The following is a 20,629-nucleotide window of genomic DNA, read 5'->3' on the forward strand; positions in this document are numbered from 1 at the left end:
CTTATCTTTCAGTTCCCTTTCCTCCTTCTCTTTTCTGGCTTTCTCTTCCTTTTCTTTCAGCTCCCTCTCCTCCTTCTCTTTTCTTTCTTTCTCTTCCTGATCTTTCAGTTCCCTTTCCTCCTTCTCTTTTCTGGCTTTCTCTTCCCTTTCTTTCAGTTCCCTCTCCTCCTTCTCTTTTCTAGCGTTCTCTTCCTTTTCTTTCAGTTCTCTCTCCTCCATCTCTTTTCTCGCTTTCTCTTCCTTTTCTTTCAGTTCCCTCTCCTTCTCTTTTCTTGCTTTCTCTTCCTTTTCTTTCAGTTCCCTCTCCTCCACCTCTTTTCTTTCTCTTTCTTCCTTTTCTTTCAGCTCCCTCAACTCCTTCTCTTCTTTTTCTCTCTCTTTTTTTTGTTTTAGTTCCCTCTCTTCCTTTTCATTTCTCTCTTTCTCAATTGGTTCTGCCTCTTCTTTGTCTCTCCGCTCCCTTTCCTCTTCTTCTACCCTTTTTTTCACAATCGTCTCTCTCTCTTCCCTTTTTTTCATCTCATTATCGTCTTTCTCTCTCTCTTCTTTCTGTTTAATTTCCTGCTCTTCGTTCGTTTCCTTTACTTCCATTTTCATCTTTCCTGACTCTTCTTTGTCTTTGATTTCATTCGGCTTCTGTTCTGTCTCTTCTCCAATTATTTTCTCTGCTTCCTGTTTCTCATCCTTTACTTTCTTTTCAGTTGCTTCCTTTTCTTTCTGTTCTCTCATTTTTCTATCAGAGTCCTCTTTTGCATCTTTGGTTGCTGCTAACACAGGTGAAACTGATCTTTTAGGGGAGCCATAAAGTTCTTTTTGTTTGAGCTTGGACGGCGAGAGCACTGGCGAGAGCAGTTTGTCGTCGTCAATATTACTTTCCACAGAGGAAGTGGGTGACGTTTTTACAGGCCTTGCAATGCGATCTTTGGCTACTCCCGTCAACTGGTACACATCTTCAGCATCCACCTCCTCGTAGGCTTCTTGGTGCACCAGTTTCACTTTCTCCCGGAGTTCCTGCAGCTCCCGTTCCTCCTCCAAACTGAGAGGCCGGTCTTCCATCTCCAGTTTGCGGATCTGCCGCTCATAGTCAGCGATCTCAGTTTCAGAAGCGGAGCCTTCAGCACTTGCTTGTCGCTCTGTCTCACTTCCCGAGCTGCCATCTTCTTCTAAAGTCACAGTGACAGTCGGTGTCACAAAGGACTCGCCTGGCAGGGCAGATCTTTTCACCTCCTTACATAATGATTCATTCAGCTGGTGATTTGTGTCCTTTTTATCTTCTTCTTCAGCAGAATCTTTCCTTGCCGCCTTCTCTTTTTCCTCACTGACCACTTCCCCAGGAGTCAAGCTCTTATCTTCCTCAGACGTGTCTCGCACTGCTAGTTTCCGGGCTTGTTCAGCAACTTTCTCGACAAGAACAGAGGGCGTAAAGATCTGTGCAGAAGTCTTGGTTGGACTAATCAAATCTGCGGGGGATGGCATAGGCCCAGAGTATTCACTAAACACACAATAGCCCAACTCTTCCAGCTGACTGTCACTCTTTTTGATTCCAGGACTGTGTTCACCTGAGACAAAGCTCACCAGTGTGTCATCCGAAAAAATAGGAGCATCCGCTTGAATTGACTTTCTCCGTACGATTTCTGGATCGGCGTCTTCAGACGTCAGCCTGGAGCGACTCCCGGCAAGATCGAGCATCTCAGGCAAGTCCTGGGCCATGACTGCGTTGTTAGGGCTTCTCTCGCATGGCTGCGGTGACTCAGGTCCTTGGCTGGGGTCTAAGACTTCTTCGGTCATCCGGGGAGGAGATGAAGAATCGGAAGTGATTGATGCTGCGGTTTCCAGTATCAGTGGAGGAAAAGGAGGTGGCTTCTCTCCGGAGGGAGTGGTGATTGGGAGGTAGTCTGCGGTCTCATCAAGACTTCCGCTGGTGTATGACATGATATCCGTGGCCAATGGGGAAAAGTTCCTCATTCTGCACTGACCACTTTGATCCAATGCGCCGATAGTAATATTTAGGGAGTAGCTCCTTTGCTCCAAAGCCAGTTTACCTGGAGAAAGCTTGGAGTCATTACTTTTGTCAGAAACTGAGACAAGGTGTGTTTCTTCTGCCTTTTGAATGTCACCACTATCCTGCAACTTCTGTGACTTGGAATCACTGCTTTTGTTATCTTCATCAACTCTACTCAGTTCATAATAACCCTCGCTTTTGCTTTGGGGAGCGACATGAACGTCAGTGGCCGATGTTTCAAAATATGCTGACACTGCATCACCGGTCAAGCTTCCTCCTTCCACGATGGCTCCTATTGACGATAATTCAGATGGGCCACCAAGGCTGCTGAACTCCACCACCTCCACCGATGGCTGTTTCTCTGACACGGTGAGGGGCTCACCATAAACAGGCTGAAGGGTGATTGATTTGGCAGATTCTTTGGCTTGATTTTGAACAGCAGGAGGTATAAAGGACGGTGTATCAATAGTGGGACTTTCTGGTACAACTCGTTCTCCAGCGAAGAACCCCTGGCTCTGGGGCTCGACAAGCTCCTCCGAATGTTTCTCAGAACCGATGCTGTCTGGGCTCATGGAACCACTTTTCAGACTCGCAGGTTTTTCTGAGTCCATCTTCACAGCTGAAAGAACATCTGGAAGTTGGCCATTACTGACACTAAATGAAAGATTTTGCTTTGGCATGCTATGATTGTCATTTAGCTAGGTAATGGAAAGGCGGGAAACAAGCAAAGCTCTCCTCGGGAACTTACAGCACAATGATACGGCCATCACTGAAGGAGAACGGCGACAGAATGAGGCCCATCAAGTCAGAGATGGACGGAACTATGGCATGGTATGGAAGAGCACCGGCATGAGGCAACTGTCAGGTGGACTGATGGAAAACAATCATTTATGAAATGGAAATCCATGCAAAATGTCATATTAGAAACACCGAATGCCAGTCTTACAGTTGAAGCTTGCCTGTGAATGACGAACATTTAATATGCGACCGACTGACAATGAAAAAATCTAAACCAGATGACTTGGTCTTTTGATAAAAAAAAAAAAAACATGTTGCTTAAACATGGTTCTTGGTTCACAACATCGTTTTTTGAATTAGAATTTTGAAAAAACAACAGTCGACATCAAATATCCTACCAAAGAGTGATTCATGTGAGAAAAGTAAAGGTTACAGAATGCCATATACGGGCATACCAGCACCAAGCCATCAGTGTAAACATGAGAATCCTGAAAGCTTGCAGCTGCCGATAATAAGCATGATTGAGGGAGCGACATGTAATCAGACCAGTGCCAAAGAGCCAGCCCCCGAAAAGAGCAAAACAAAACAAAAACAAAAAAAAAAACATAACAATGTAACCTTTTTCCACCAAAGCCTGTGTTGCCTGGCAGACACAGCTGTGCACCGGGCCAATGAGTTGCCATTCCAAACGCTGCCATCCTCCACAGCTGGCGTTGATAAACAGTGACAAGCCGTGAACATGCAGGCAAGGAGGGGGCGCAGAGGGGAGGACACACCTGTCTCAGGGCTCTCCTCACCCTCATCATCCTCCTCTTCCTCCTCTATGTCCATAGAGCTCTCTGCCGCAGCGCTAGCTGCTTCGCCCGGCCCCAGGTCTAGACCCTGGTCCTTGTCTACGCCCTCTGCCTGTTCTAAAGGTTCAGCTCGGGGGCTGTCCAGGTCAAGCTCTTCCCCGCTCCATTGCTGCTCATCAATAGCTGCCTCTGTACTTTCCTCCTCCTCCTCATCATCCTCATCATCATCCACCTCTTCGTATTCAGCTGTAAGAGCCTCCATGGTCTCTTCTTCTCGGAAACAGGGCGAGAGGGGGTGGGGGGAGGACACATTAAGACTACAGGCAACACGGACTTGGGCAAAACATAATCAAAGGAGGGACACTTCACACATACAGTATTGCATGTGAGTGGACTTAAATGTGACAAAATATATTTGTGTGTACTAGTTGTGACTACCATTAATGCTATGATAGCCCACGGATATACAGTGGAACCTGGATTTACGAACCCCTCTATTTGCGACCTTTTCTGTTTACGAACCTTAACATCGTACCAAATATTCCTCGGTGTACGAACGCTTTAAGAGCCCCCTATGTCATATCCCGTTTACACAGTCCTTTACTTGGTCGCCCATCTTCAGGGTGTGATTATTTTCTGGCAATTCAACATTTTTGTTTATTTTGTTACTCAATATGGGTCCAAAAAAGTAACACACCAGACTGGAAAGAAGGAGGGATTTGCTGTGGACTTAAAAATTCATAATTTCTAAAGGATTACGCAATAACGACATTTGCGCCACTACGGACAAATTTAAAAAACGAGACATGCTGGACAGATTCCTCGTGCAGCGATGACCTAGTGAAGCCCAACTTGGTCCGAGTGAGACCAACAGAAGAGGAATAGAGGCTTTGGCTTCGTAAAATACTGCCACTACTCTCTCTACCTCGCTCTGTCTGCATTCATCATCATCGTTCAACTCCTCTTCGCACTTGCATGCCACAAATATTTGTCGTTTTTAAAAAGAGCACCAGGCCGACTTTTGTGTGTTTGTGTTTCCCACTGTTGTTGTGTTGTTTGTATTATACTCTAATGAGATTGTTGATCCGTTACCTTCTTGTTATGTTTGTTTGATAAATAGTGTACCGTAAATTAGGGGCTATAGAGCGCACCCATATTCAAGTCGCAACCGGCACATTTTATATTTTCCATTTATTAGCCGCACCGGATTATAAGCCGCAGATATATACGTTGTGAAATGTGATATTTATTTACATAATTTGCATTTTTCCAAAGGGTGTCTGTAACACGGCAGTAAAACGGATGATCAAACAAAACAGAAGTCATGGTCATGGACCCACTATCTACGGGAGCTAGCTCTCCAATCAGCGAAACCGACTTTGTACACACCGCCCGTCGCTACTACCGATTGGATGGTTTAGTGAGGTCCTTAGACCGGCCCCGTGGGGGTTCTACTCAGGCTCTGGTGGAGGCAGAGAAGACGGTCAAACTTGACTATCTAGAGGAAGTAAAAGTCGCAACAAGGTTTTCCTTAGGTGAACCTGCGGAAGGATCATTACCGGGAAGAAAACGATGGAAGTCTCAAGGCTTTGGGGCCGGTTTCGGCCTGCCCCTTGGAACGTGGGGCACGTGACCGACGGTGGGTCCTTGCGGGACGGTGGCGGCGATACGCAGAAGTCTCAGGGCCTCGTGGCTGGGGGTGGAGGGCAGGTTTCGGCCCGTTCCTTCACCCTCGACGCCAGCTCCGAGACCGACGGCCGGGCTGCAACCCTTCGGCCAGCGGGCACGTCCCAGCGGGCTGTTCACCTTTCGGAACCATCTGCTTCCGAGCGGCGGGTTTCAGACACCTAACTCGCCTCCCTCCCACGGAGGGAGTAGGGGGGTTTAATTACACATTACAATAATTTACTCAGGAATTTGTGAAACTGGAACAATACACTTAAATTGCCATAGTAAGGTAATGCTAACACCGACACTTGTTAGCATATTAGTTAATGGTAATGACGATAGCTTGATTACATTACGATAGCACGTACAAATGTGCATGGAAACACTCCTACAGACATCACTCATCGAACGGTTTAGTAAGTCTGAAATGTTTTAGTTATATTGTAAAACTTCCAAACGTTGCTTAGAGTGATGAATGAAGAATCCTTCCGAGCAGAAAGGCTATGGAATGTTTTACATCTGGTTTGAAGCAGAAAAAGGAAATACTTTGTCAACCTTATCCTAAAAGATAGCACAAAGAGTAACACACCGTTTCAGTGTCTACAAAACTATAACATTATGTCCATTTGCGGAGAAAAGTCCATTAATTAGCCGCACCGTTTTATAAGCCGCAGGGTTCAAAGCGTAGAAAAAAAGCAGCACCTTATATTCCGGAAAATCGATGAATCGAGTGGGCTTTATACTGTCTTTAAAGTATGTGGTTTTTTAATAAAATATTGACTTTTGTCAAGGCTAGAACCAATTATTCAGGCTTACATTCTTTCTTATGGGAAACTTTGCTTCAGTATACAAACTTTTCGGTTTGCCAACCAAGTTCAAGAACTACTTAAGTTCGTAAGTTTAGGTTCCACTGTATATGAGGTGGGAAAAGACCTTTTCCTATTCGTCTTAACTAGTTTGAGAAAATGTCAACAATGAACAGCAAACAAAACCCAAAACAACTGATTCTGGACTATGACAAAGGTGAGCCAAAGACAGAACAAATAGAAATAGTCAATGAGAGACAATAACAACAGGTAAATGTATATGGTCCTCAGGTGGAGGAGCGTTGGTACCGTAGTCTTGGTGTTTGTGCCAAAGGTTGCAACTATTTGGAGTTTAAAGCATCAAAACATCTAGACCTTGAATATTCAACTCAAATGTTTTGGGCGCCACATTTTCAGAAAGCCAGGGGGACCGGGGAGCTAAACCTTTCCCTTCACTATCATTTTTATGTTTTATATTCCAAAAAAACTAAACAGTTAAGGGCTCAGAAAGCCAGGTTATTTTGCAATGCATTGTCATATTTGACTAAAACTAAAACTAAAACAAACAAGGGACCATGGAGAGACAAACTGCACCTATTCCGAAAGCTCACCGCCCAGAAAAATGGTGGGATTGACTCGATTTGAATCAAGTAGACCGGCAGCACCGTGTCTGTGTCCCGTCAACGGAGTCGGTTTTTATACCGGTGTCCTTTGGTCAAATTGTCTGTAATCTACGTCGTTCATTTCTTATGTTCTTGTTTCATTGCCAGCTTTCTCCGAAAAAACAAACTCATTGGTACTTTTAAACACTTTGATCACTATGCTACCTCTTTGAAAACAACAGTCATTTACTTTTGTGCTTACCCACCGCTCATCCATCTGTGCACTCTAGTGAGAGCACCGCGGGCCACGCCCACGGGCGTTCCCTCTCCGCTGCAGGCGCACCTCCGCACGGCTGCAGACAATGTGCAATCAGCGCACCTGTCTAGGAATGAACGAGTTGGCTTCATAAGCCCGCACCGCCTGCCATGCCGTGCCGGAATATAGTCGTCTGTTGGCGTACAGTAAGCGACCATCTGATGCTGGATGCAAACTTGCTCTCTGTCTGCATTTTCTCGTGTGGTCCCCGCAGTAATCTCGGTCGTCTTGAAAGTGAGCTGTAAGTCTCAATTTTCCCTGGTTGTCCTACTGGACCTTTCTCTACCTCCCTCGTGCTTCGTGATTCTCGACTCCTCGCTTGCCCCCGGACTCTGACGCTTCTCTCCTGCCTGCCCCACAGACTTCCGTGTTCCTTTGCTCTCAACAACATTTGGTAACACACACCTCAGCTAACTACACACATGGCCTCACACCACATACACTTTTGGATCTAGTTCAAACCCCATTTCCTCAGTTGATATTATTATTGTTTTATTATTATATAAATGGTCTATATATATATATATATATATATATATATATATATATATATATATATATATATATATATATATATATATATATATATATATATATATATATTACATCTTTGAATATTACTGTTCCCTGGTGTCTGTTGCCGTCATTTCCACCTCTGCAACCATAACAGACTTGCAGCTATTTTTCCAAAATACCGTATTTTTTGGACAATAAGGCGCACTTAAAATCCTTTCATTTTATCAAAACGCGACAGTGCGCCTTATAACCCGGTGCGCCTAATGTACGGGATAATTTTGGTTGGGCTTACCGACCTCGAAGCTATTTTATTTGCTACATTGTGCAATGATTAGTGAGACCAGTAGATGGCAGTCACACATAAGAGTTATGTGTAGACTGCAATAGATAGATGGATAGTACTTTATTGATTCCTTCAGGAGAGTTCCTTCAGGCAAAAGTTAAGTTAAGTTCAGTTAAGTTTAAGTTAAAGATAAAGTACCAATGATTGTCACACACAAACTAAGTGTGGTGAAATTTGTCCTCTGCATTTGACCCATAACCTTGTTTACCTCATAGGAGGTACGCATCTTTGATGTTTGCGTACAGCAGGTCCAGGATCTTATTTCCTCTGGTGCGGCAGCTGACATACTGAGTGAAGTTGGGTTGTGATTTGTCCACAGTAACATGGTTAAAATCCCCCGAGATGAGGATTGATACTGTTGTTGATAATATTCATTTTTTGTTTGACTGCTTTTGGATTGTTTTGTGTCATGTTTGTGTGTACTCTCTTGATTGCTATTCAGAATGTTGCTGTTTCGGAATTGTAATTGTATTATTGTGTATTATTTTGTTGGACTGATTAATAAAATAAATAAATGAATACATAAATAAAGGACTTTCTGCCAAAAAAGCTAATCAAAGATCATTTACATAACAGCACTTTTTGATGCAAAAATGTGAGTTTCTCACAAGTTTTTGGAAATGATCAGTAAAATATCCCCCCCAAAAATAGAGGACCTAAAACGGACCCTTGAGGAACACCACTGAAGGAGTTGAACAAATGACTACTGACTGCATGTGAAGTAAACGAGCTCCAGCAACACGTTTCGACTGTCATCCGCAGTCTTCTTCACTGTGACACGTTGCCGATCAGCTGTCCTTATAGGCCAGGCCAACCAGGCAGACCTGTCAAGTCTACTTGGTTGGCTCCGAACTACACCCCCCCCCACCTCCAACCCGCCACTTGATGGCTAATGGGGGAGGGAGTCCCAGGTATGCTCTCTCATCCCGATTGATGGTTACCTTAGGTTGCTTCCTCAGATTGATTCATTTGTTACTTTCTGTGCCGATGATTTTGCCGCTGTCCGGGTCCATGATCTGGTTGTATATTTTGCAATGATCTGATATGGCTGATTTTAAGATCTCCTGTTCGGATTTTTGTTTTAGGCTTCTCGTAAACCTTCCGGCTGTCTCTTTTTCACATTCTTTCTGATGTTCTGTCTTCCTTGTGTTGAATGTCTTCTCTGTTTCTCCGATGTATGATTGTTTTGCACGATTTACGCGGGATTTCGTAAATTACGATTCATTTCTTGTCTTGTTCTATTTTGTCTTTTGGATGTACATACAAGTAACTGTTTTGTGTTTTCTCATGACCCGCTGTATGGGTTCAGTTATTCCCTGAATGTACACAATTCAATTGAATATACCGAAAATATTGTCTGATTACTAAAAGGGTGCCTTGAGGAACGTCTAAGTTGTTTGTTAGCAAGGTTTATAAAAACCTAAAGAATAAAGTTTGAAAACGCTACTGTTTTTCGTGATTTTGTTTGTCTCCTGAGTTTTGAACAGGACTCAGGGGCCGGTATGGTGGCATTCCTGGGCCCCCGGACTTCACCCTGGTATGGACTAAATTATAACTTGACAACTGAAGCGTTTTTAGGGATTTTGTTTGTCTCCTGAGTTTTGAACAGGACTCAGGGGCCGGTATGGTGGCATTCCTGGGCCCCCGGACTTCACCCTGGTATGGACTGAATTATAACTTGACAACTGAAGCGTTTTTAGGGATTTTGTTTGTTTCCTGAGTTTTGAACAGGACTCAGGGGCTGGTATGGTGGCATTCCTGGGCCCCCGGACTTCACCCTGGTATGGACTGAATTATAACTTGACAACTGAAGCGTTTTTATGGATTTTGTTTGTCTACTGAGTTTTGAAAAGGACTCAGGGGTCGATATGGTGCCAATCCCGGGTCCCCGGACTTCAACCTGGTATGGACTGTTTTATAACTTGACAACTGAAGCTTCTACTGTGTGTCAAAGGAAAGATGGCTGAAAACACAAGCGGCAATGGATTGGGGGTGAAGGCAATGATCTTTGGGAGTGAAACGACACAATGAGGAAACGCAAACACACGAACATGATGTTCAGACGAACAGAGGACGCGATGCTGGGAGGACGTCACGTCACAGAAGGGGTTGGGGGGATGGTTAAAATAGAAAAAGCGGGTCAACGGGAGGAGGGAGACGGCATGGAGGAACCGTGCGTGGTTCACCTTCAATCTGTCTAAAGGCCACGGTCTGCCCCGCGGGGCGGGCGCCCGAGTGCGTCCACTCGGGGCTGAACAAGGGGTGGTCATAGTACTCCTCGTCGGAGTGGTAGGGGTCGTCCTCGGGCACGGACACTGAGATGGAGGGGGCGAGGAACTTGCACCTCTCCCGGGAATTTTGGAAGCGGCGCAGAGGGCCCGCCTCCTCCTCATCCCCTACATCTACAAACAAGACAGACACAAGGAGAAGAACTGCAGGGAGATCCGGACACCCAGACACAGGAAGAAAAGAACGGAAGGAAAGTCATGAAATACACCAAAAATGTCCATTTTGAAGTTGACTTCGAATAGAAAGGTGCCACCTAACAGGTGGCCAAATACGGATAGAATCTAAGCGCCTTAGGAATCCCAAGCCTTGGTCTTGGTTCTGCTTGGAGAGACCCACACGATGGACTCACTCTCCCACACAAAGAAATTAGTGTCGCTACTTTAAAGCGGCCACAAAGTACCAGCCTAGAAGGAGAGTGAAGAAGGTGCGTTTTTGCACGGTGAGTTAACTTTCAGTTTCGATACCCAGCACGTCAAACCGACTGAGGTGGACAAAAGCATACAAGACGGGCGAACATTTCAGGTCATTAGTTAGTTTCAGTTCATTTCGAACATACATGCAATACAATTAGTATTGAACGCATATGTTTTATTACAGTTTGTTTAAAAAGAAGTAGGATGACGCTCATCTTATTTAATCCTCCGCCTTTCATATCACTTTTATCCCATTTCTTTGTTCCCTGTAACATAACAGTAAATAAATAATTGAGTAAATCCATTACTGTGCAATAATGAATCAACAAATATTAAATACAGGAATAAATATTAGATACCCAATAAACAAATAGTTAAGTAAATTATGGTTCACCTAAGAGATAATTGAGATTATTTTTATGATTATTATTTTTTGAAGTTTCAAGATGCTTATCAGTATTTTCTTTGCTATCACAATTATTTCTACTTAACCTTTTTTTGATAATAAATTGTTCAACTTCATTTCTTGTCACCACTCATTATTTGGACTCTTCCTCTCCAAAAAGGGGGCGGGGTCTAATATTGCTAAGTTGAAAAATGGGTGAGTTAAAATTTTACGAGATCGCTGTAAAATTTGTACGACCCCAAAAATTGTAGGAATCAGTGTTGAAAAAAAAAAAAAGTTTTTAGTTGTAATGCAAAACGTCGGCCAGTTTACACTTCAAAATACCAACTTTGGGATAAAAAAAATTAAATATTTAAAAAGAGATCAAATCAAATAAATACAATAAATAAGAAAATATAGGATGAAAATTACTAAAAAACATCATTAATCTATAAAAACTAAAACTTTTTGGCAAAAAAAAAATATATATATATAGTTTGCTGTGTAACGTGTTCTTTTTCTTATTTAACAAAAAATATAATAATGAAAAAAATATCAATTTTTCTATTATTATCAAAAACATAGAAACAGTTTGTACAGTTTATCATGTTTTGAGTAATTTAACATTTGTAAGTCTGTATTTACTTCATTTTATCTTTTTTTTTTTAATATATGAATATATTTTTGTTTTTAGTAACGTTATTATTACACCCATACGACTGTTATGATTGTCAAAATACCAACTTTGGGCTTGTGTTTGGCTTTTTTTTTTGGCTTTTGTTAATTATTCCAAAATAAAGACAACTTTAAGCCTCAAATGTATTGGAAAAAAAATATATATAGTGAGAAAAATTAACACAAAAAGTTCAATGTTTCCCGTATTTTCCTTTCACGTGGCGGTCCGCCATAAATACATTAAGGCTCACAAGATTTTTTTATTGATTTATTTAGTGCTTCCCTGTTATGACAATCATGTTCAACACAACATTGACAATGCTATTTGATTTCAAATGAGAGGGGGAAGACGTTATAAGAGACTTCCGAGGTTAGTTAGCACAAACAACTAGCAGCACAACGTTAGCGGTCAATGTTCGATTCCACTCAAGTTGGTGACTCGGTCTGTGAGGAGAAATATATTTGATGTTTTACCTCAAATTCCATCGGTTAAAGCCCGTTTTGTACGAATTTACAACAATTGCGATGCTAATTTCTGATTCCTGTCAATGGGATTCCCCATTATATGTTAGCATTAAGCTAGAGGCATAAGTTCTGAGCTGTATTGCTTTTTTCCCTTTTTATCGATAAACAACCTCAAGTTGGAAGTTTGTTTTTAAATATTATTTAAACTGATTTACAACATTAACAGAGAATCAATAAACAAGAGTTGTTAAAATGAAATAACACTAACAATAAAGCAAATCTTTATAATTATAATTGTTTTTAATTTTGGTAACATTATTATTACATCGGTATGACTGTTATGATTGTCAAAATACTAAATATATATATATATATATATATATATATATATATATATATATATATATATATATATATATACATACACACAAACCCCATTTCCATATGAGTTGGGAAATTGTGTTAGATGTAAATATAAACAGAATACAATGATTTGCAAATCATTTTCCACCCATATTCAGTTGAATATGCTACAAAGACAACATATGTGATGTTCAAACTGATAAACAATAAATACTGATAAAGTTGAGAAATTATCATCAAACACTTATTTGGAACATCCCACAGGTGTGCAGGCTAATTGTCGAACAGTTTTAGAACAACATTTCTGAACAAACTATTGCAAGGAATTTAGGGGTTTTACCATCTACAGTCCGTAAAATCATCAAAAGGTTCAGAGAATCTGGAGAAAAAACTGCATGTAAGCGATGATAATAAGGGACCGTTGATCCCTCAGGCGTTACTGCATCAAAAACAGAATCCAGTGTGTAAAGGATATCACCACATGGGCTCAGAAACACTTCATAAAACCACTGTCAGTAACTACAGTTGGTTGCTACATATTTAAGTGCAAGTTAAAGCTCTACTATGCAGTGAACCCCATTTATCAACAACATCAAGGAACGCCGCCGGCTTGGCTGGGCCCGAGATCATCTAAGACGGACTGATGCAACTCATAAACTTTATTTTTTTTGCAAATAATAATTAACTTAGAATTTCATGGCTGCAACATGTGCCAAAGTAGTTGGGAAAGGGCATGTTCACCACTGTGTTACATCACTTTTTCTTTTAACAACACTCAATAAACGTTTGGGAACTGAGGAAACAAATTTTTGAAGCTTTGAGAGTGGAATTCTTTCCCATTCTTGTTTTATGTAGAGCTTCAGTCGTTCAACAGTCCGGGGTATCCGCTGTCGTATTTTACGCTTCATAATGCACCACACATTTTCGATGGGAGACAGGTCTGGACTGCAGGCGGGCCAGGAAAGTACCCGCACTCTTTTTTTACGAAGTCACGCTGTTGTAACACGTGGCTTGGCATTGTCTTGCTGAAATAAGCAGGGGTGTCCATGATAACGTTGCTTGGATGACAACATATGTTGTTCCAAAACCTGTATGGACCTTTCAGCATTAATGGTGCCTTCACAGATGTGTAAGTTACCCATGTCTTGGGCACTAATACACCCCCATACCATCACAGATGCTGGCTTTTGAACTTTGCGCCTCTCAATGGTTATTTTCCTCTTTGTTCTGGAGGACACCACATCCTCTGTTTCCAAATATAATTGGAAATGTGGACTCGTCAGACCACAGAACACCTTTCCACTTTGCATCAGTCCATCTTAGGTGAGCTCGGGCCCAGCCAAGCTGGCGGTGATTCAGGATATTGTTGATAAATGGGTTTGGCTTTGCATAGTAGAGTTTTAACTTGCACTTACAGATGTAGCGACCAACTGTAGTTACTGACAGTGGTTTTATGAAGTGCTCCTGAGCCCGTGTGGTGATATCCTTTACACACTGATGTCGGTATTTGATGCAGTACTGCCTGAGGGATCAAAGGTCATGGAAGCTGCTTTTATACCCAATGTATATATATGTATATATTTAAAACATTTGAAAAAATAAAATAAAAACAGAATTAAAAAAAAAAATATATATATATATATATATAATATATATATATATTATTCTGTTTTTATCTTATTTTATCAAATGTTTTAAATATATACATATATATACTGTATATATATCAAGTATTAATAATATACATATATTACATATTATATACATATAAGCAAATGTTTTATATATATATATATATATATATATATATTTAAAACATTTGATAAAATAAAATAAAAACAGAATAATATATATATATATATATATATATATATTTTTTTTAAACATTTGATAAAATAAAATAAATACAGAATAAAAATTAATTAAATACTCAAAACATGAGAAACTATACAAACGAAACAAACTATTTCTATATTTTTGGTTTGAAAATTAACAGATTTTTTTTTTTTTTGGAACATCATTCTTTTTCTTGTTTAACAATAAGTAAATAAATAAATACAAATATTTGAGTGTTTTTTGTTAACTGACCAACAATAATTTGTCCAGAAAATCTGCGGTAGTTTCAAAATGGACATTTTCTGCATAGAACATTTGAGGGGAGAACATTAGCAAAACTGAGGAGAAAAAAAACAGAAACAGCTGAGAAAAAGTCAAAGTAATCAGAGAGGGGCTGACGCACAAAGACATTGACAAGGAAATTGTGATGAGAAACTCATGAGAAAAGAACATTGTGAGGCCAGCCTTGTGTGCTTTCTAAGAATATTGGCAAGTTTTTATGTCTTAAAAGGTGAGCGCTAAAAAGCAATTCAACTCCAACAACTCAATCGAACCCAAGAACAAGTTTTAACATCGGTACAAGCAAATGTATTACAACCACAAAAGAACAAAAAGCATAATAATACTGTAAGTCGCTAATTATCAAGCATATTAGCATCAGAATGCCATTCCGTCATTTATATTCAGCTCCAATCATCAATCCTTAAAGGCTTTTGTCCATCGTTTACAATCCTTATGTAAGACAAGAACACACATTTTTCCGTTTGGTTTTTATGCATTCTAACACGTAAAATATGACAAGTAGGAGGTGGCTAACGAGTGAGGCAATAGGAGTGCACGATGGCGCCCTTACAGTCCTCTAAAAACAGCCCAAAAATGCCAAAAATACTCCATCTACATGTCTTGACCTGAATATTAACACGTATTTAGTGATATTGTTATTATAAGGGCTAATGCAGAGGAACTACTTTTAGCGGCGCAGTGATCACGGAGCGCTAACCAGTTTATACTGCTATATTGACATGTTGAGCTGCAGCATCCTCTCTGAGTAGGTGAACGTTAATTATAGATTATAAATCATGCCTCCCACCTGGATAGTGGAAGGTTGTGGACATAAACCCACAAGTTGGTCAACTATGACATCTAACTTAGACCCCAGAGATGGCGAGAAAGACACAAAATCCCCCCCCGACCACTCCACCTTTAAATTTTTTGTTAATGTAAAAGGGAAGATACAAAAATCCCATCAGTCTTCATCCCAGTGAGAGCAAACATTGTACAGTAAGTGATGGTTTTATTATGTTTGTCCATTTTGTTTAGCATTTAGCAATACTCCTACATAATGCTTAGTGTTTAAATAAAGCTGCATCTGTTTAGCACACAGCAGCTAAAACTTGTAAATCATCCTCCTTATGTTCAGGCTCAAAAATAGAAGTTTCTGGATTATCATTTGTCCCAAAGTAGTCTTTGTTGTCTCTCATCAAGTCTGCCATGATTAGTAACGTTGTTGTTGTTGAAAGGAAAGGGAACGTTGTGATGTGTCTGTGAAATAATATGCCTAAAACGATCAAAATATGAAAATATTAAATGTTTTTGTGAATTTTACTAGATACTACATGTATACCTACAGTGTGTATATAAAACATTGATGGAGGGTTTTTGAATGTTTTTTTAGAACGCTTTATAGGCAGAATTAAGCGATGTGGGCGGGGGGGCCTGCGGACCTGCAGCGAAGTGGGGTGTGCCAGGACTGGCTTCTAGATCAGCGACAGGTGCATGGATGACCCATGTTTGTCTGATCACCTGTCGCTCTGTTAAAGGAGCGAGAGCAAGACAGATGACACTCTGGAGAGAGACTATTCATGTGCTCGATTGAGAGAAAATACTTTTATTGTAAATTAAAACATTGTTGGCAACCTGGAAGAGCCTGGCATGTCGGAAATTGGTGGTCCGAAAAACCCGGAGAGGCGAGACCTCCACAAGCGACTTCCAGTATATCCGTTGTTTACTTATTTACGATTTAGAATGCATAAACCAGAAAAAAGTGTGTTTTCATTTTACATAATGATTGTGAATGAAATAGAACGTTAACAAGAAACCTGTTGTTCCCCTCTAATACACAGTAAATACTAGTTGTAATATATGACTAAGTCTGGTGACATGTACTCGCTACAGTGCGGGCCAACAAGCCCCAGAATAACACACACACACACACACACACACACACAAACACACTTACACACATACTGGTTATCATACGGAATGGGGACCAAGTTTTTGATCATGACTTGTAGGGCCCACCCTTTCGACAGGTTGTGGAGGCATCAAAAAATTAAGGTAAAATGGCCACAAGTAATGTGCTGATCATACTTACTGGGGACCCTGGGGAAAAAACAGTTAATATGGTTCATGGGGACCAAATTTCAATCATTTTGCATAATTCACACAAATTTGTACGTGACTACTGAGGACCATTTAAAAAAAAAAGAAAACAAAAGTTAAAATTAAATATGATCCTCAGAATCATTTAAGAAGATTTCCCTTTAGGGGGCCAGTTTTTTTGGTCCCTTTACCGCCAGAGGTCCACTAAAGAAGACTGTGTATACAGAGCAATGTCCCCATTTAGTAAGCATTGCCAGAACACACACACACACACTTACACACATATACTGGTTATCATACGGAATGGGGACCACGTTTTTGATCATGACTTGTGGGGACCACCCTTTCTACATGTTGTGGAGGCATCAAAACATTTGGTAAAATGGCCACTGCTCAGTTAACTCATACAAGTCTTTAAATCTCTGGATTGATGAAGTAATGTGTTGTTCATACTTACTGGGGACCCTGGGGAAAAAAGTTAATATGGTTCATGGGGACCCAATTTCAATCACTATGCGTAATTCACACAAATTTGTTCGTGACTACTGAGGACCATTTAAAAATTTTTTAAAAAAAAAACAGTTAAAATTAAATATGACATGATCCTCAGAGTCATATAAAAAGGTTTCCCTTTAGGGGAGCTGTTTTTTTTTGGTCTCCATACCGTCAGAGGTCCCTAAAGGTGACTGTGTAAACAGAGCGATGTCCCCATTAAGTATGCATTGCCAGAACACACACACACACACACACACACACACACACACACACACACACACACACACATGCACACACTTACACGCAAACCGGTTATTATACAGAATGGGGACCAAGTTTTTGATCATGACTTGTGGGGACCACCCTTTCTACAGGTTGTGGAGGCATCAAAAAATTAGGTAAAATGGCCACTGCCCAGTTAGCTCATACACGTCTTTAAATCTCTGGATTGATGAAGTAATGTGCTGATCATACTTACTGGGGACCCTGGGGAAAAAAGTTAATATGGTTCATGGGGACCCAATTTCAATCACTATGCGTAATTCACACAAATTTGTTCGTGACTACTGAGGACCATTTAAATTTTTTTTTTTTTAAACAGTTAAAATTAAATATGACATGATCCTCAGAGTCATATAAAAAGGTTTCCCTTTGGGGGACCTGTTTTTTTTTGGTCTCCATACCGTCAGAGGTCCCTTAAAGGTGACTGTGTAAACAGAGCGATGTCCCCATTAAGTATGCATTGCCAGAACACACACACACACTGACACACAAACTGGTTATTATACGGAATGGGGACCAAGTTTTTGATCATGACTTGTGGGGACCAGCCTTTCTACAGATTGTGGAGGCATACAAAACATTAGGTAAAATGGCCACTGCCCAGTTAGCTCATACACGTCTTTAAATCTCTGGATTGATGAAGCAATGTGCTGTTCATACTTACTGGGGACCCTGGGGAAAAAGAGTTCATATGGTTCATGGGGACCAAATTTCAATCACTATGCGTAATTCACACAAATTTGTTCGTGACTGCTGAAGACCATTTAAAAAATAAAAAAAGTTCAAATTAAATATGACATGATCCTCAGAATCATTTAAAAAGGTTTCCCTTCAGGGGGCCTGTTTTTTTGGTCCCCATACCGCCAGAGGTCCCCTAAAGAAGACTGTGTAAACAGAGCGATGTCCCCTTTCAGTAAGCATTGCCAGAACACACACACACACTTACACACATATACTGGTTATCATACGGAATGGGGCCAAGTTTTTGATCATGACTTGTGGGGACCACCCTTTCTACAGGTTGTGGAGGCATCAAAAAAATGAGGTAAAATGGCCACTGCCCAGTTAGCTCATACACGTCTTTAAATCTCTGGATTGATGAAGCAATGTGCTGTTCATACTTACTGGGGACCCTGGGGAAAAAGAGTTCATATGGTTCATGGGGACCAAATTTCAATCACTATGCGTAATTCACACAAATTTGTTCGTGACTGCTGAAGACCATTTAAAAAATAAAAAAAGTTCAAATTAAATATGACATGATCCTCAGAATCATTTAAAAAGGTTTCCCTTTAGGGGGCCTGTTTTTTTGGTCCCCATACCGCCAGAGGTCCCCTAAAGAAGACTGTGTAAACAGAGCGATGTCCCCATTCAGTAAGCATTGCCAGAACACACACACACACACGTACACACATATACTGGTTATCATACGGAATGGGGCCAAGTTTTTGATCATGACTTGTGGGGACCACCCTTTCTACAGGTTGTGGAGGCATCAAAAAAATGAGGTAAAATGGCCACTGCCCAGTTAGCTCATACACGTCTTTAAATCTCTGGATTGATGAAGTAATGTGCTGTTCGTACTTACTGGGGACCCTGGGGAAAAAGAGTTAATATGCTTCATGGGGACCAAATTTCAATCATTATGCATAATTCACACAAATTTGTACGTGACTACTGAGGACCATTTAAAAAAAAAAAAAGATTAACTATACACGGAAGAAGAAGAAGTGTGTACCAGCTACAGCCCGATGAGGGGGCTGCTGTGCAAATGTCTCACACTCAAAATCACCAGTAAACATGTTTTATGGGCCAAAGCTTAAAAAACACTTAGGCATCTTCAGAATGGATCTCACTATCATTTAAAAAAGGTTTCCCTTTCGGGGACTTATTTATTCTGTCCCCATACCGTCAGAGGTCCCCTAAAGGTGAGTGTGTAAACAGAGCTATGTCCCCTTTAAGTCAGCAGTGCCAGAACACACCCACACACACACACACACACACATACACACTCACACACACACACACACACACACACACACACACACACACACACACACACACACACACTGACAGCTGCCAAAAAACACACACAAACCATGAAGGAGAAAGGAGGGCAGCTACGATGCCGCCATATTAGTATTTGGGAGAAAGTGAGGTATGGAGGTTAGAAAGGCAAATGAAAAAAAACATTAAGTAGAAATGATTTTTAGAAATGAAGTTCACTTCCTAATTCAGATTGAAGAGAATGAGGAAGAATCAGTTTGACTAGTTAAGAACGTGTGTGGGTTTGGTAGGACAGAATAAACCCAGAGTTCTGAGGGGCCCAGATAGTGCAGAGGTTATGTTGCAATGCAAGAATAAATGTCAACAATGGCAGACAAGGTATGTACATTCACTGATCATGTTCAGGCCTACCTTGATCCAGAGGAGCCACGTGCTCTGCGGCAGGTGAAGGAGGAGGTGAAGGTGGTAAGTTGGTGGTGTCTTCAACTACCAATGGAGAGATGAGAGATCATGGATCATACTTTACTATACAACCTTAAATGTTACGTAGTGTCAATAACTCCCTAAAAATAAATGATGTAGAACAATTGATATAGCAGGTTGTCGGCAGCTTACTTTTTTGACCCAAAAAATAAATATATATACATATATATATACGTGTGACGCTTCCCTTGTCGTCATTTCCAAAATGGTGGAGGAGGTTTTATTTTTGCTTTTACTATGTGTAAACCAGGGGTCTTGTTCCACAGCCATACAGAACACACTGATGGTTGTGATATAAAACAACTTGTTTTTAACACTCTTACTAATATGCGCCACACTCTGTGAACCCACACCAAACACATTTCTGGAGAACATTGGCTCGGTAACACATTATAAACGCACCATAAGAATTACCCAGAATACCAATGCTCCATGACTCTTGGCTGTATTATACACGCGCCCCCAACTCCGCCCACCTCAACCGGCGCATGTTTATAATGTGTTACAGGGCCAATGTTCTCTAGAAATGTGTTTGATGTGGGTTCACAGAGTGTGGCGCATATTAGTAAGAGCGTTAAAGTTGTTTATATCACCACCATTAGTGTAAAAGGTATGGCTGTTGACCAAGTATGCTTGCAATCTCGTATGAGAAGCAGTGACATGCATGCTTCCGACCGGCACGCAGATAGCATGGTGTAAAGGTGGGCGCGATGACATGTTGTAGAGCACTGGTCCCCAACCAACGGGGCGCGGCCGCAGAATATTTTTT

The 20,629-nt window shown here is 40.9% G+C and overlaps 1 protein-coding gene across 11 annotated transcripts in view; it reads right to left on the reverse strand.

The window, feature by feature from the left end:
• The window catches only part of map2 (microtubule-associated protein 2), a 237,947-nt gene that overhangs the window by 58,494 nt on the left and 158,824 nt on the right, over positions 1-20,629 (reverse strand). For 7 of the 11 annotated variants that reach the window (XM_061879868.1, XM_061879870.1, XM_061879869.1 and 4 more), the window contains 4 exons: positions 19,789-19,863; positions 9,972-10,187; positions 3,517-3,804; positions 1-2,621 (listed from right to left, as the gene is read on the reverse strand). The exon at positions 1-2,621 is cut by the window's left edge and continues 739 nt beyond it. In XM_061879868.1, the coding sequence (XP_061735852.1) occupies positions 1-2,621; positions 3,517-3,804; positions 9,972-10,187; positions 19,789-19,863 (3,200 nt within the window). Of the gene's footprint in view, positions 2,622-2,750; positions 2,873-3,516; positions 3,805-9,971; positions 10,188-19,788; positions 19,864-20,629 lie in introns of those variants that run through there. The other 4 variants (XM_061879873.1, XM_061879875.1, XM_061879877.1 and 1 more) reach the window with 4 other exon arrangements.

The sequence above is a fragment of the Nerophis ophidion genome, linkage group LG19 (assembly GCF_033978795.1).
Source record: "Nerophis ophidion isolate RoL-2023_Sa linkage group LG19, RoL_Noph_v1.0, whole genome shotgun sequence".
Lineage (NCBI taxonomy): Eukaryota > Metazoa > Chordata > Actinopteri > Syngnathiformes > Syngnathidae > Nerophis > Nerophis ophidion.